General features: G+C 37.8%; 1 protein-coding gene across 5 annotated transcripts in view; it reads left to right on the plus strand.

The window, feature by feature from the left end:
* Nucleotides 1–17,500, plus strand: part of LOC122250333 (uncharacterized) — a 463,908-nt gene that overhangs the window by 305,860 nt on the left and 140,548 nt on the right. The window contains exon 1 of one of the 5 annotated variants that reach the window (XM_086530944.1): nucleotides 12,442–12,819. The exons of the other annotated variants lie outside the window; for them this stretch is intronic. Within the exon in view, the coding sequence (XP_086387070.1) occupies nucleotides 12,532–12,819 (288 nt within the window). The 5' untranslated portion in view covers nucleotides 12,442–12,531. Of the gene's footprint in view, nucleotides 1–12,441; nucleotides 12,820–17,500 lie in introns of those variants that run through there. 5 annotated transcript variants of the gene reach the window in all.

The following is a 17,500-nucleotide window of genomic DNA, read 5'->3' on the forward strand; positions in this document are numbered from 1 at the left end:
AGAAATCAGCTGTCAACACTGACCTCATATTTTCGAAGTGAATCCTTGTGTGTGATTTTGTAAGCATTCGAAGTGTATTTTTGAATTTGAAGAAAGTTTGAAATTTGAATCAGATAAAATTATATAATTGCTGTTTTATTATTGTTGTTGTTGTTCTTTGATTGCTTATTTATCATCTTTTTTCCTATTTCATGTTTGTTTTATTTTATTTGATGTATATCTGGTAATACATTTTCTTTCTTTTTTTTCGTTTCTCTTTCTTTCCAAATAATTTGTTTTCGAAAATTAGGTCGTGAGTATTTTTTTTCATTTTTTTTTTTTTTTTTTTACGATTATCAAGTTCCACTTAAATGACCAAATTCTTACACGTGTGCGACCTTGATATACTTTCCGATCACCAAGGCATGAGATTTCTCATTTATCCCCACTTGTCTGTCTATTTCTCTCTTTATTTATTTATCTATTTGTCTGCCTATCTGTCTGTCTTTCTCTTTCTCTTTTTGCTTCTTTTTTCGTCCCTTTCTTTCTCTCTCTCTCTCTCTCTCTCTCTCTCTCTCTCTCTCTCTCTCTCTCTCTCTCTCTCTCTCTCTCTCTCTCTCTCTCTCTCTCTCTCTCTCTCTCTCTCTCTCTCTCTCTCTCTCTCTCACTCACACCTCTATCTCACCTCCCTCCCTTCTCCCTACCCTCCCTCTCCTTAACCCCCTTCATTGCTCCCACCTTTTCTCTCCTCCCTACCCTCCCTCTCTTTAACCCCCCTTCCTCCTCCTCTCCCCACCTTGCTCCCACCCTCCCTCTCCTCCCTCCCTCTCCTCCCTCCCTTCCTCCCTCCCTTCCTCCCTCCCTATCTCCCCTCCTCCCTTTGTCTTTTCCTCCTTGTTATCCATGTCGTATGTGTGTCACGGTCATTTTTTTTTTTTTCATTCTTTCCTTTTTATGTCCCTTCAGAGATTGGAGGGGGTAGGGGTAGGGGGTTGAGGGGGAGGGGAAGTGGGAGGGAGAGAGGAGAGGGAGTGGGAGGAAGAAGGGAGTGGGAGGACGAGGAAGAGGGGGGTGAGGGGAAGGGAAAGTGGGGAAGAGAGGAGAGGGGGATGAGGGGAAATGGGGAATGGGGAAGAGAGGAGAGGGAGTGGGAGGGAGAGGGAGAGGGGGTGAGGGGAAGTGGGAGGGAGAGGGGGGTGAAGAAGGGGAAGTGGGAAAGAGAGGAGAGGAAGTGGGAGGGAGAGGAAGAAGGGGTGAGGGGAAATGGGGAAGAGAGGAGAGGGAGTGGGAAGTTGGGGAAAGAAGGAGAGGAAATGGAAAGAGGAAAAGTAGAGGAAATGGAGGTGGATGTGGAGGAAGTAGAGAAAAGGGAAGGATGAGGAGGAAGAGAGGGAACATGGATAAGAAGAGAAGGAAGAGGCGGAGGAGCAAGAGATGGAAAAAAGAAAAGAAAAGAAAAAGAGGAGCAAGTGAAGGGCAAAAAAGAAAAGAAAGAAGAGAAGGAAAATATATGAGAAGGAGGAAGAGGAGAAGGAAAAGAGAAGAGGAGAGAAGAGAAGGAAGAAGAGGAAGAAGAAAAAGAAAAAAAGTTACAGAAAAGAGGATGCTTAAGGAAGGAAGGGAAGAAGGATAAAAATATCAGAGAGAGGTCACAGTGTCATATGATTTTGGGGAAGTGACAAAATCTATCCGGTGACCCCCCCCCCCCCAAGGGGAGAATGAACAGTGCCCCCACCTTTACCCCTCGTGTGTGTAAGCTGTAGTTGTGTAGTGCCAGTTACAGACTTGGCACCGTGGCGTGAGGGTTATTGTGTGCTCAAGACGACGTATGTGGGTGCCTCTGTGTGTGCGAGAACACTAAGATATAGTGACTTAGTGTGTGTGTGTATATATATATACGTAGGATCTGTGGATTTTATGATTTTTTTTTTTACTTTAGTCTCTCCTTCAAAAAAGGGGGAAAACGTTTTTTTTCTAATCCTGATGAAAAACTGGTAGTATAAATTTAGAAAAGATATTTGTATATATATAAATGTATATTCAAGTCCAACGGATAAGTTTATAGCATTGCAATACAGTTAATACAGTTAGAAAAATGAATACATTACCAACATTATATTGTACAGATGATTGCTTTAATTACGAATCTAATTTATAAGAAATTACATTTATTATCAATATACCTTTTGCAATTACTACCCGCAAAAGGGAATCATTCAAACAAGTAATGAAAACCGATAGATTTAATTGATAAAACATTTCCTTATTCAATAGATATGTTTCCGTCCCGTAGATTTTTAATTTTTTCCCCTGTGATCCTTCTTTATCAGATATTTTATATTTTTCATTTTTCAATGTCTGATAAGTAAAAAAGGAAAGCTATATACGTCAGAAAATTAATACCCGCATTATTTGTTTTCTGTTTTTTTCTTTTTTTTTCTTTTTTTTTCATTTTGCTCATATGTAGCACCAGGTGTGTGTTGTAATCTCTATATGTACTTTTTTCACTTCTATTTCTTTTTTTTTCTTTTTTTTTCAACAAATCTGACATTAAACCGCAAAATCTTTTTTTTTTTTTTTTGGGGGGGTGTACAATGTATTGTACCTATGTTGTATTTTTTGTTTTTGCTGGGGGACTATAAACATGTTTTTTTTTTACAACTCATGAAGTTTGTTTTATGGTTTTATCGTTTATTGCGCAGTAACACTTTCGAATTAACTGATATAAAAAAAAAAAAAAAAAACATATATAGCAAATACATAAAAGTCAAAAATGCTTCAGATACATTGAGCAGAAATCATCAAATAAGTTTCAATTGTCTGCAAAGTATTAGAAACTACATTTATTTCCAAAGATTCTTAATGTTTGTTAAATCTAAATCACTCTATATTACATGGCCTATTACATTACTGGCTTATATTAAATCCTTTTTATTATGATGTAAGTCCGAAGTTAACCGGACCTCAAAGGTAGTGAAATAAGTTTTGAAATTTGAATAAGATAAAATTATATAATTGCTTACGATAAGGCTGTTCAAAATTATGGATTAACTTGATCACGGTTATCTAATTGTATGATCACTGCCGTATGCCTTTTAACTGAGATATCACACTGATAAAAAACGAGATTGTTACGTTAATTAATAAAATTGGCTTTTTAAATAGTCGAACTTTCCTTTGGTGTTTGTTGTCAATTTGATGTGTTGCATATATAAGAAAAAAAAAAAACACTAATCCTAATATTTTAATCAAATCAATCAGCTTCTTTGATGGTTTTTAATTTAATAAACAGTTGGAAACCAGTGATATAAAAAGCATTAGTGTCAAAGTGAAATCTTTACCGTCAGGACTTGTGTCAAAGGTATTACGAATAGCATATTCGCACAGTTATATAACGACTTTTTAGTGCAATTCATAATGAGGTATTTCGAAGCTTCATTTTTTGGTGAATAGAAAACGTATGTGTTGTTATTTTTAGTTGTTGTTTTTGTTATCATTTGTTTATTGGTATTATTGTTGTTATTACTATTATTATTATTTTCATTATTATTATTGTCATTTTTATTTTAGTTCTTGTTATTGTTCTTGTTATAAATGTTATTATTGTAATTATTATTAGGGTGATTATTATTATTGTTGTTGTTTTCATTATTATTGTTATAATCATCATAATCATCATCAATACATAAACAGTATTAGTATCATTCTTATCATTATTAATACCATTATGATTATCATAATTAACTTCATAAATTAACATATATCACTGCCATTTCCGTTGCCCTAACCGGGTTGCCAAAAACCAAGGAAAAATTTGCATAATCAAATTCGTGCAGAATTAGCTCGTCCCCATATGCATCTGTTCCTACTGCAGCTCCTCTCACATTGCAAAGTACTGCAGAGCCATTATTGCCTCTATTGCAATTGCAACAGTGAGAAATATTGCAGAGATAAGTCTTTTTTTCTCTCTTTTATGCATCATGACACTGTTACTGTCATATGTTATATAATAAACAAGTTGATAACATCAACAGCCTCCCATTCATTACCTGATAATTATAACCCCGTCACTTGATATGTTATTATCCCGATAAGTGTTGCTTGTCGACACTTCAATCTCTCTCTCTCTCTCTCTCTCTCTCTCTCTCTCTCTCTCTCTCTCTCTCTCTCTCTCTCTCTCTCTCTCTCTCTCTCTTTCTCTCAATAAACTCGTCAAAGCCAAAAGTCTCTCTCTCTCTCTCTCTCTCTCTCTCTCTCTCTCTCTCTCTCTCTCTCTCTCTCTCTCTCTCTCTCTCTCTCTCTCTCTCTCTCTCTCAATAAACTCGTCAAAGTCAAAAGTCTCTCTCTCTCTCTCTCTCTCTCTCTCTCTCTCTCTCTCTCTCTCTCTCTCTCTCTCTCTCTCTCTCTCTCTCTCTCTCTCTCTCTCTCCCTCTCCCTCTCCCTCTCCCTCTCCTCTCTCCCTCTCTCTCTCTCTCTCTCTCTCTCTCTCTCTCTCTCTCTTTTAATGCATTAGGCCTATTGGCATATATTATAACTTAATATCAAATATAGGATATGCCATGTGGGTATCCTTATATATATTATCTAAGTTCGAGAGAGAGTGAGAATACCTAGGTCTTCACATAGCCAGAGTCAGTGAGTTTGTTTGTTTGTTTCCTCTTGGTAACAGTACTTAGGGTCTTTGCAATGTGGATTACTTGCTGGGTCGTTTTAATCTCGGGGGGGGGGGGGGGGGGGTGGGTTATATTTCTGTCTCTGTTTGTATGTATATCTTTCTATTTCTTTGTTTGTTTGTTTTTTCTATTTCTAGGTCTTTTTGCCATCTCTCTCTCTTTTTTTTTCTCTCTTTTTCTAGGTCTTCTTGCTATCTTTCTCTCTCTCTCTCTCTCTCTCCTCTCCTCTCCTCTCCTCTCCTCTCCTCTCCTCTCCTCTCCTCTCCTCTCCTCTCCTCTCCTCTCCTCTCCTCTCCTCTCCTCTCTCTCTCTCTCTCTCTTCCTCCCTCCCTCCCTCCCTCCCTCCCTCATTTCTTCCCTCTTTCCCTTCATCTCTAATCTTTTCTTCCTATCATCTCTTCACTTCCTCCCTACCTCCCTCCCTCCCTCCCTCCCTCCCTCCCTCCCTCCCTCCCTCCCTCCCTCATCTCCTTACTTCCCTCCTTACCTCATCTCCTTCTTACCTCCCTCCCTCCCTCACTCCCTCATCTCCTTCCTCCCTTCCTCCCTCTCTCATCTCCTCCCTCTTTCCCTCCCTCCCTCCCTCCTTCTTCCCTCCCTCCCTCCCTTCCTCCCTCCCTCCCTTCCTCCCTCTCTCATCTCCTCCCTCCCTCCTTCTTACCTCCCTCCCTCCCTCCCTCCCTCTCTCCCTCTCTCGAATGGTCTTACTATCTCACCCCCCACCCCCACCCCACCCCCCGTGACGACCACACCTTAGTGACGTCACAAACGTTAGCATGAGCTGTGGTCATGCTCTGTTTGGTTTTATTGCTGTGATTAGTTTCCATGTTGATTACACTCTTGATGACTAAATGTGTGTGTGTTTGTGTGTGTGTGTGTGTGTGTGTGTTGTTGTGTGTGTGATATCATTCAGCAAATTGATAAAATTACTGTAATGATTACGATAAGTAACATCATTATTGTCGTTTTGTTATTGCTATCATTATCATTACCATTATCATCATCATTACCATCACCATCATTATCATCATCATCAACATCACCATCATCACGATTACCATCATCATCCCCATCACTATCATTATCACCACCACCAACACCACCACCACCACCACCATCATCATCATCATCATCAATCATCATCGTCATCATCATTATCACCACTACCACCACCATCATTATCAACACCATCACTAACACCACCACCACCATCATCATAACCATCATCATCATTACCATAACAACAGCTCTCTTCACTCTCCCAACCACCACAAACAACCACTAACCACTAACTACCTAACCACTAAACCCCCTCTGCCCCCCCCCCCCAAAAAAAAAAAAGTGTACTGCCATTTTCAGTACTCTTTGTTGACCGTTGTTGCTAACCTGTGCCTGAACTCGCCCTGCAACCAAGAAGATATTTGAAACCGGTAACAAAGGCATTGCCTCAAGGACGTTCTTTTCTTTCTCTTTCTTTCTTTCGTTCTTTCGTTCTCTCTTTCTTTATTTATTTGTTTGTTTCTCTCTTTCTTTGTTTCTCTCTATTTCCTTCTTTCTATTTACTTCTTTTTTTCTCTCTATTTCTCTCTCTCTATATATATATTTTTTTTTTCTTTTCTCTGTCTTTCTATTTTTTTTAACCTCGTTCTGTCTCGATTTTTTTGTCGTTTTTTTTTTGTCTTTTGTTTTTCTTTTCTTTTTGGTCGCTTTTAATTGTGCGCTTTAATGTTTGTTTGTTTTTTATATCATAATGATAAGGGTAGATATTATTGTACTGTAACTTATTGCTGTCATTATTACTAATACCCTCATCATCATCATCATCATTATTATTATTATCACTATTTATAACATTTTTTTTAATTCGAAATACGCACATATATAATGAACTAAGCAGAGGTATCTCATTACCTCGTGACGGCAAGTACAAGACGGGAACACAACCCGATTATAGTGATCCGATCTCTTTAAGGATACGCGAGTCTTAATTCAGGGTGGCATTAGCGATTATGTGAAACGGGTTTTGAGTTTTCGTTTTCTTTTTTCCATTTGTTGTTGATATTGTCTTTGGGTGGGGGTAATGTTTGTGTTTTTTTATCTGTATTGGGGTTTTAATGCATGTGCTTACGTACACGGACACGCACACGGACACATGCACGTAAACACATGCACATGCACACGCGCACACACACACACACACACACACACACACACACTCACACACACACACACACACACTCACGCACATACACACACACACACACACACACACACACACACACACACACACACACACACACACACACACACACATATATTTCTGTGTGTGTGTGTATATATATATATATAAATATATGTATATATACATACATACATATATATTATATACACATATATGCATACACACATTTTTCATATCATACAGAAAGTAGAGAGAGAGAGAGAGAGAGAGAGAACGCCAAAGCCAGAGACAAAGTGCAGAAGAACACACATACAAACCCACACAACCATCAATCCACCCACACCCACTCCCCCCCTCCCCCCCTCCACCCTCCCTCCTCTCTCGACCTTGGTACCTGGTAACTGCATACCATTGTAACTACCAATACCTTCCAGAACCACAGAAGAAGTTTCTTTTTAATCTTTATTTACACGAGACGGAAAAATAAAGATGGCCGCCGCCGTGTCCGTTACCGCGCAAATGACTTCAAAATTTTGACATTTCGCTCCGCCTAGTGACTGTGCGTAGGTGTAGAGAGGGGGGAGGGGGGGTAGTAAGGAAGGGGGGAGGGGGTTACGTTCCCTTGCCAAACGCAGGTGGGGGGCAGAAAGCCACAGAAATAGACTTAATTGCAGAAAAGTGCTGTGCATCGCTGCTGAGGTGGGTCTGTCGGGCGTGTCCGGTTGCTACCCCCTCTTGCCCTTCCTCTTTCTCTTCCACTTCCTCTTTCACTTTTATATCCCTTTCCCCTTCCTCTTCCTCTTTCGCTTTCACTTTTATTTCCTCTTTCTCTTCCACTTTTATTTTCTCTTTCTCTTCCACTTTTATTTCCTCTTTCTCTTCCACTTTTATTTCCTCTTTCTCTTCCACTTTTATTTCCTCTTTCTCTTCCACTTTTATTTCCTCTTTCTCTTCCACTTTTATTTCCACTTTTATTTCCCCTTCCCTTTCCTCTTTCGATTTCCTTTCCACTTTTATTTCCCCTTCCTCTTTCACTTCCACTTTTATTTCCCCTTCCTCTTCCTCTTTCTCTTCCACTTTTATTTCCCCTTCCTCTTTCACTTCCACTTTTATTTCCCCTTCCCTTTTCACTTTTATTTACCCTTTCTCTTTTTCTTCCACTTTTATTTCCCCTTTCTCTTCCTCTCTCTCTTCCACTTTTATTTCCTCTTCCTCTTTCTCTTTCACTTTTATTTCCCATTCCCCTTCTTCTTTCACTTCCACTTTTATTTCCCCTTCCCCTTCTTCCACTTCCACTTTTATTTCCACTTTTATTTCCCCTTCCCTTTCCTCTTTCGATTTCCTTTCCACTTTTATTTCCCCTTCCTCTTTCACTTCCACTTTTATTTCCCCTTCCTCTTCCTCTTTCTCTTCCACTTTTATTTCCCCTTCCTCTTTCACTTCCACTTTTATTTCCCCTTCCCTTTTCACTTTTATTTACCCTTCCTCTTTTTCTTCCACTTTTATTTCCCCTTTCTCTTCCTCTCTCTCTTCCACTTTTATTTCCCCTTCCTCTTTCTCTTTCACTTTTATTTCCCCTTCCTCTTCCTCTTTCACTTCCACTTTTATTTCCCCTTCCCCTTCCTCTTTCACTTCCACTTTTATTTCCCCTTCCCCTTCCTCTTTCACTTCCACTTTTATTTCCCCTTCCCCTTCCTCTTTCACTTCCACTTTTATTTCCCCTTCCCCTTCCTCTTTCACTTTCTCTTCCAATTTTATTTCCCCTTCCTCCTCCTCTTTCACTTACACTTTTAATTCCCCTTCCTCTTCCTCTTTCACTTATACTTTTATTTCCCCTTCCTCCTCCTCTTTCACTTATACTTTTATTTCCCCTTCCTCCTCCTCTTTCTCTTCCACTTTTATTTCCCCTTCCTCCTCCTCTTTCTCTTCCACTTTTATTTCCCCTTCCTCCTCCTCTTTCTCTTCCACTTTTATTTCCCCTTTCACTTCCACTTTTATTTCCCCTTCCTCCTCCTCTTTCTCTTCCACTTTTATTTCCCCTTTCACTTCCACTTTTATTTCCCCTTCCTCCTCCTCTTTCTCTTTCACTTTTATTTCCCCTTTCACTTCCACTTTTATTTCCCCTTTCACTTCCACTTTTATTTCCCCTTTCACTTCCACTTTTATTTCCCCTTTCACTTCCACTTTTATTTCCCCTTTCACTTCCACTTTTATTTCCCCTTTCACTTCCACTTTTATTTCCCCTTTCACTTCCACTTTTATTTCCCCTTTCACTTCCACTTTTATTTCCCCTTTCACTTCCACTTTTATTTCCCCTACCCCTTCAATTTTTGTTATATTTCTTCCTCCTTGTCCTTCTCTTCTTTTTTCTTTTTATTTCTTCCTCCTTCTCCTCCCCTTTCCTTACTATTTTCCATCCCTTCCTCCCTCCTCTTCTTCTTTTTCTTATCTTTCTCTTTCTCCCTCCTCTTCTTTTTTCTTATTTTTCTGTTCTCCCTCCTCCTCCTCCTCCTATTTCTTTCATATTTTTTCCTCTTCTTTTTTATACTCCTCCTTCTCTTATTCTTGTTATCATTACTAGGATTAGTATGACCATTTTCTCCATCATTATTATGATAATAATAACAATAATAATGATAATTATTATTATTATCTTTATTTCTTATTATTATCATTATTATTATCATTTATTATTATTATTTTAATTATCATTATCATTATCATTATTCATCCACCTTATCATCCTCTTCTCTCAACGCCTATGACAAAAATAGTGTTTATATTATCAATAAAATTAATTAGGATAATTCATCATGGCTATCTTTATTTTTATTTTTATCATTTTTATCATTATCAACATTAGTATTGTCATTATCATCTTTATCATTATCGTAGTTTTTATTAGTATTACATATACATATCTTATTATATATTATATATTACATATCTTAAGTATTACATATACATATCTTATCTTTTATTAGTATTACATATACATATCTTATTACATATTATATATTACATATCTTAAGTATTACATATACATATCTTATCTTTTATTAGTATTACATATACATATCTTAAGTATTACATATACATATCTTATCTTTTATTAGTATTACATATACATATCTTATCTTTTATTAGTATTACATATACATATCTTATTACATATTACACATTACATATCTTAAGCATTTATTACTATTACTGAAAGCAGCTTCAAAGACTGACATAAACTGATTTAACCTCAGTGTTTCCTCTGTCTCCTTGTCAGAATTAAATATCTTCCTGTTTTTTATTGGATTCCGATTGTCTCTTCTTCCACATTTTCTTAATCATTTCTTTTTTTTTCGTGTCTTTTTTTATAATTCTATTTCCGCTTCTTCGCAACGCAGAATCGGTGTGTCCTACTTTTTAACTTCCTTTAACTTGCGCCAATTTTTTTTTTTTTTTTTTTTTTTTTTTTTTTTTTTTTTGGGGGGGGGGGCGGTCAAGGACCTGAGCATTGTATGGATTTTGTTGGTGTGTCTTCTGTTGGTGTATTTTGATAAGAAAGTGGGAATTGATTTATGAGATAAGGGTTATTTTTTTTATATGGTTGGGGGGAGTTTTATTAAATCGTGCGCATGTAAACCTTTTTTTTTTTTTTTTTTTTTTTTTTTTTTTTTTTTGGCCCGAGCTCGTCACCACCCACTTTCTTTTTCATCGTTTTTTTAAACCCTTCTACCAAATATTTTCAGAATTCACCTTTTGGGAAAAAAAGAAAGAAAATCAACGATTTTTGTTTAAAATACAAGAAAATCCGACTCAAGCAAAGCTACCCAAAAGAAAAAAAGAAAAAAGAAAAAAAAGAAAATCTCTTAGTTAGCTTTTGAAGTTCGACGGTCACCAATTTTTTTCTTTCTTTTTTTTTCTTTTTTTTCGTAATCCGTTGTCGGCTTGGCGTTAGATCTAGCGCCGGCAATGTAATCCTTTCTCAATCGCCTTTGAGTTCTTGTTACGGGAATAGTCTTGCGCAGCGACTAGAGAATTTTTACCTTTCTTTTCAATTTAGCCGATGGGGAGTTTTGGCTTTTAATTATTTATTTTTGCGTGTTTGTATACGCATTCGTATACACACGTTTGGATGTATGAATATATGAATGTACGCGCACACGCACGCACGCACATACTCTCACACTCACACTCACACACATACACACACACGCGCGCGCGCGCGCGCATATGCAAACACCTTTTTCTTGTCTGTTTGTATGTATGTCTGTATTCGCATGCATGTGCGCGAGCAAGTCATCGTGTAAATTTTGACTCTAAATGGCTTTCCCATATTTACAAATATTTACTTTACAGTTACGCCCCCTCCACCCCCCTTCCCCCCTTCGCCCCCCCATCCCCCTATACTCGAATTTCCTCCTTCCGTAGAACCAAACGTATTTATAATTACCGACAGGTAGAGCGAGGTTAGTGACGAAGAGGAGGGTGGAGAGGGAGGACACGAAAAGTGGGAAAGAGAGAGAGTGAGTGAGAGAGGGAGAGAGAGAGAAAGAGAGAGAGAGAGAGAGAGAGAGAGAGAGAGAGAGAGAGAGAGAGAGAGAGAGAGAGAGAGAGAGTGAGAGAGAAGGCAAATGTCTGTGCGAGAGAGAGGGAGAAACAGAAATATGGAGTGACAAAGAGAAATATATTAACAAGAGAGAGAGAGAGAGAGAGAGCAAATGACTGAGCGAAAGAGAGAGAGAGAGAGAAACAAAAATATGGAGTAATAAAGGGAAATTAATTAACAAGAGAGAGAAATAGAAAGCTAACGAGACAGATATGAATACAGAGAAAGAGAGAGAGAGACAGACACAGAGAGAGAGAGAGAGAGAGAGAGAGAGAGAGAGAGGAGAGAGAGAGAGGGGGGGGGGGACAGACAGAGACAGGGGGATCTGCGGATAGCAACTTGAGCAGAGCATCTTAAATCAGTTGTTAAGTGTAGAAGAATTAGCTGCGACATTTTAGTGTTTCTAGAAATTTCCGCCAGGGGGTTAAGAGAGGTCGTTGTAAAATGCGGGAAAATGTTGTTTTTCTTTTTCTTTTTTTCATAGATGCTTTTTTTATAATCATCTTGGATATTTAAAATATTATTATCATTTACAAGAATACAAGTATCATTAGTAGTAATATTGCTGTTATTGTTATTGTTATTGATATTATTATTATAAACACTATTGTTGTTAGTACCACCATCATAATTATCATTTTATTATTATTATTAACAATGATAATATTATTAAAATCATATTTTCTTTATCATTAGTTATTACATTTTCTTGTGGCTCGTCAAGAAATTACTTGAATGTGATACTCGTGTTTTCAAAGTTATATAATGTTTTTAAATATCTTCTTTTGTCACAGTGATTAAGTCTCTTGATAAAACTAGACATTTGGAAGCTGATCAACTATTAAGTGGCGAAACAATAGCAAAACAGAAACATAACAAACTCCGTAAGAGAGATTAAGAAAAGATACATCAAACAAGATACTTTAGAACAGAAAGAGAAAAAAGATAAAAAGAAAATTACCAAAGGGAGATAAAACAGAAACAAAACAAACAATAAAAAGAAAACATCAAGCAAGATACTTTAGAACAGAGAGAGAAAAAAGATAAAAAGGAAATTAACAAGGTAGATAAACCAGACACGAAACAGAAACAAAATGGTGGCGAGATTAGCCCAAGGGCCTCCAGGGGGCAGTGCCATCGACAAGGGAAAATTGAGTCGAAACAACACCTTACTCCCTTTTCCTCCACATATACTCGACGAAATGGGTCGAGGTGGAAGTGGAGGAGGTGGAGGAGGTGGATGGGGTAGTGGAGGAGGAGGTGGAGGTGGAGGAGGAGGTCTTCCTAGTAACCCCAGCAAGATATCTTTCCTCGAGTATTACCAACAGGTCGACCTCGAAGGGATTCGGAGCGAGTTTCGAAGCAGTGGGTCGTCTGGATGTGTAAGTTGGATTCGTGTGTACGTGTGTACGTGTGTGTGCGCTTGTGTGTGTGTATGTGTGTGTGTGTGCTTATATTTGTGTGTGTGTGTGTTTATGTGCCTTTGTCTTTGTTAAGAGCTAGTGAGAATTCTTTGGCAAACGTGCTATTTATCCTGTTTGCTGTATTCTTTTTTATAATTGTTCATTTATATATGCATTTGTTATTGTTTTGTTTGGCTGTGAGTTCGCTTTGCTTCTGTTACGCTTTTTTTTCTTTTTTTTGTATGTAGGCCTATCCACTCAGGTCATATGCTGATCTATGACAGTTTTGGCAGTATGATGCTGTGCTAAATGCCAAGTGTTTGTAATATATATAATATGTAAATAAATAGATATATATGTATATATAAATATATACATATAACTATATATATACATATCCATCCATGTACATGTTGTATTTTGCATTTCAATTGCCAAATATTGAAATCAGATCTTGAGTTTGCAAAATCAGCATTACTCGTTAAAACTTTTTTTTTTTTGATAGAGAACAGATTCGTGGAGATGTAATTGATGATTTAAAGCACCAATTCTACGGGAAATTACCTGCTCCTTTTGATACCAAAAAGACAGGCTCACAAGCATAACTTAACGAGTGTAATAAGTACACATAAATCATGGTTTTAAGTGTTACGGTGAATGCCTTCGCTTCTAGATATATACACATATGCTTCCATGTGTGAACATACACTCTAATGGTCAAGAGGAATTGTGCTTTGTCAACCGTATAATCCTTCTCCTAATGTTGGAATTACAGCAAGAAAAAAAAAATAAAATAAGAAAAAAAAGAAGACACATCCGGGTTTCGCTAATTAACCTCCGACACGCGCATCTGGAAGTTATTATAAAACATTGACTTATCTAATCCACAATTAATAAAGTTCTTGCGTCTTTGCACTCGTTTATGACGTCCAGTTTCATAAAATTTTAAAAGTGATGTTGATACAGAAGAGCAGAATAGATACCGAATTTACTTATGTATTTTAACATGCTTTTTGCGATAGATAGGATTCAACCTTGCGTATAGATGATGAGTAAGTCTTCTTATATGATTACAGATTATTATTAATATCGTTAATATCATCATCAATATCATTACTATTATCATCGGTTCTCGAAATGATCACCATCATCATCATTTATTCACAAGAGGTAGAGATGAGGTCCCAGCATCTTACGAGGTTCATTACGAAACTCGCTTTTTGCTCGAGTGGTCATTGATTTGCTAATGCACGCTCTTGCCATGTAAGGATTTTAACGTCTATAATGATGCACTAATAACAATAGGAGACTCTATCCAAAGCAAGGATTATGGTCTTGTAGTGGCGGTTTTAGACAAGTGGATAATGGAAATTCTTGCCTGTGTTATTGGGAGGAACAGGGCTCTGGGTTTTGGGAAAGAATAGTGTTGGGGAGAGTGGTGTACAGGTTTTGTATAGTGTGGTGTATACGAACACACACACACACACACACACACACACACACACACACACACCCCTCCACCCACCCAAACCCACCCACACCCCCCCTCCACCCACCCACCCACACCCCTCCACCCACCCACCCCCTCCACCCACACACACACACCCACCCCCTCCACCCACACACACCCCCATCCACCCACACCCACCCCTCAACCCATCCACCCACACCCACACCCCCCCTCCACCCACACCCACACACCACCCTCCACCCACACACACACCCATCCACCCCTCCACCCACACCCACACACACACCCATCCACCCCCACACACATCCATAATTCACACCACCAACCAGATGCTAATACCGTCAGTATCCTACCACATGCACGTAACGCCCATAATAGCAGACAATTGACTCGAGACAACAGACACACAGACATCAATGAAAGACCAATATACAAGACATAAGCATTGATAAACAGCTGTTCTCTAAGGTCTGAATAGCGCTTGTTATACACTGTTTAGACCCCTTGTTGTGTCTTGAATATTAACATCGAAGCTTGACATGTCGTGTACCTGTTGTGGTCTTCGAGATATTTGGATTGAAGGTTTATAGAGATGGGTCGGTTATTTTGGAATTTTTAAGGTTTTTGAGGTATTGGTTGTTGAGATGTTGGTTATGTTTGTTGGTATTCTTTCGTTGGATACTTTTTTTTATTTTTTATTATTGGGAGTAGAGATTTAGAAATTAGTTAGATTAGTTATATTTTATTGGAAAAACAATGAAATTAGTTAGATATGATTTTTTTTATCGAAAAAAAAAATCGAATCAGATGTGGGTATTTTTTTTATTAGAAAAAAACAATGAAATTAGTTAGATGTGGATTTTTTTTCTTTATTATTAGAAAGAAAGATTTAGGAGTCAGATTTGGGTATTTTTTATTAGAAAAAAATAGAAATCAGATATTTTTATTATAAAAAAAGAAATTAATTATATATACACTAAGAGTCATTTACTGGATGTATTTCCTTATTAGAAAGAAATATTAAGAAATCAATTATATATACAGGTATTCATTCATTGAATATTTTTTCATCAGAAGTAAATATCAGGAAATAACTAATGAATAATGACAATCATTCGCTGAATATTTTTATTAGATGCAAAAAAAATAATAAAACTTTTCTCTTAATATTTATGTGACATGTGGGGACAGGAGTATGTATGTGGGAATTAGAAAATAGATATTCTACATTTTTGTGGACTAAGGATTGTGCAATTGACCTCCACGTGTATAAAATATGCACAAAATATAAATAGAGAATTTGTCTTTTGATAAGAATGTAGGAATGTTGCACGGTGGTGAAATTTTACTGTGATGTGAATGATATTTGTGGATTATAATGCGTAGATGTGTATTGAAAAGGCCATTCTTCATCATCTTCACCATTATCATCATCATCACTATCACCACCATCATTATCACTATCACCATCATCATCACTACTACCATCATCATTATTACCATCATCATCATTATCACCACCACCATCATCATCACCATCCCCACCACCACCATCACTATCATCATTACCACCACCATCATCATCACCACCACCACCACCATCATCATCATCACCAACATCATCCCCACCACCACCATCACCACCACCACCACCACTTGTTTTTTTCTTCCGCCTTCCTCTCCTCGTTGGTGTTGTCATCACCAAGAACGAGTCATCACCCACGCCGACGATATCTCGGAAAAGGCAGGTTTGTGTCGTCTTTTCCTGTAAATGATTGTTTTTTTAAAGCCTGTTTTATTACACTCGAAATCACATTGCCTTGAAAGAGTTGTCGCCAGTCAATTCACTGTCCTTGTTTGTGTGTATGCCTTTTTATTATTTTTTTTTTTACTTTTGTTTATTTATTTTTTTTATTTGGGATTATCATATCGTCAGCTACAGATGTGCGCACTTATACATACACTATATGTGCACACACGTACGCACTTATACATACACTATATGTGCACACACGTACGCACTTATACATACACTATATGTGCACACACGTACGCACTTATACATACACTATATGTGCACACACGTACGCACTTATACATACACTATATGTGCACACACGTACGCACTAGCTGGCGTACACGCACACACACACACACACACACACACGCACACAGAGAGAGAGAGAGAAAGAGAAGGAGAAGGAGAAGGAGAAGGAGAGAGGGAAAGAAGTAGATACACCTTCGCTTACACACATTCAGATAGCTTGAGAAGAGAGAGAGAGAGAGAGAGAGAGAGAGAAACAAAAACAGACAAAGAAAAAACAAAAATGCTAGTCTTCCGAAATATGTAGAACCTCCACTCAGGTACAAGGCACATGAAAGAGACATATGGTCACCCTTGCTTGACCTTAAATTGCTTTTAAGAGTAGCATGACGATGGGAGCAGAAACTGTTACGTAAACATTGCTTCCTATTGTTATGCATGGCGCAATGCGTGTTTTGCATAGCGTAATGAGTGCAACATGCTGTGGAATATTGAATATTGCAAGAATGATCTTCAGCCCAAGTGGTGGTGCACAAGTGGTATTGCAAGGGGTGTTTGTTACCTGTTTTATTTTTTGGTTAGGTGTGCTTGTAGTATATAATATTATGTATTGATTGTGTGATTATACAGTTTTGCAAAGTAAAGTGATGTATTGTGTATGTGGAAGGGAGAGGGAGGGAGAGGGAAGGAGGAGTGAGGGAGGGAGGAGAGAGAGAGGGAGGGAGGAGAGAGGAGAGAGGGAGGGAGGGAGGAGAGAGGGAGAGTGAGGAGAGGGAGAGAGAGAGGGACGGAGGAGAGAGAGAGGGAGGGAGGGAGGTATTTAATCAGTTTGTATTTATCCACACGCATAAATTGCTTTCACAGAATATTAATGTTAAATAAATTATATAATTGGCGTTATGTCATGCGCATGATATCCACCCTTCACTAATCCGGAAATATTGTTAGACACACGGTTGTCTTAATTACATTCCAATTAATCAAATTACTGGTTGATTTTACGAGTTATCTTCGTACTTGTGTCTGATTATGCCTTTTTGTGTCTTTTCTTGAATAAACCATTATCACTTTGTCACAATAGTATGTTTACATCGAAAAAAAAAAAAATCAACGAATTGAGAATTTCGTTTTTTGCATTACCCTTC

Source organism: Penaeus japonicus, unplaced genomic scaffold (genome assembly GCF_977035675.1).
Source record: "Penaeus japonicus unplaced genomic scaffold, GWHDUDI00000001_assembly GWHDUDI00000034, whole genome shotgun sequence".
NCBI lineage: Eukaryota > Metazoa > Arthropoda > Malacostraca > Decapoda > Penaeidae > Penaeus > Penaeus japonicus.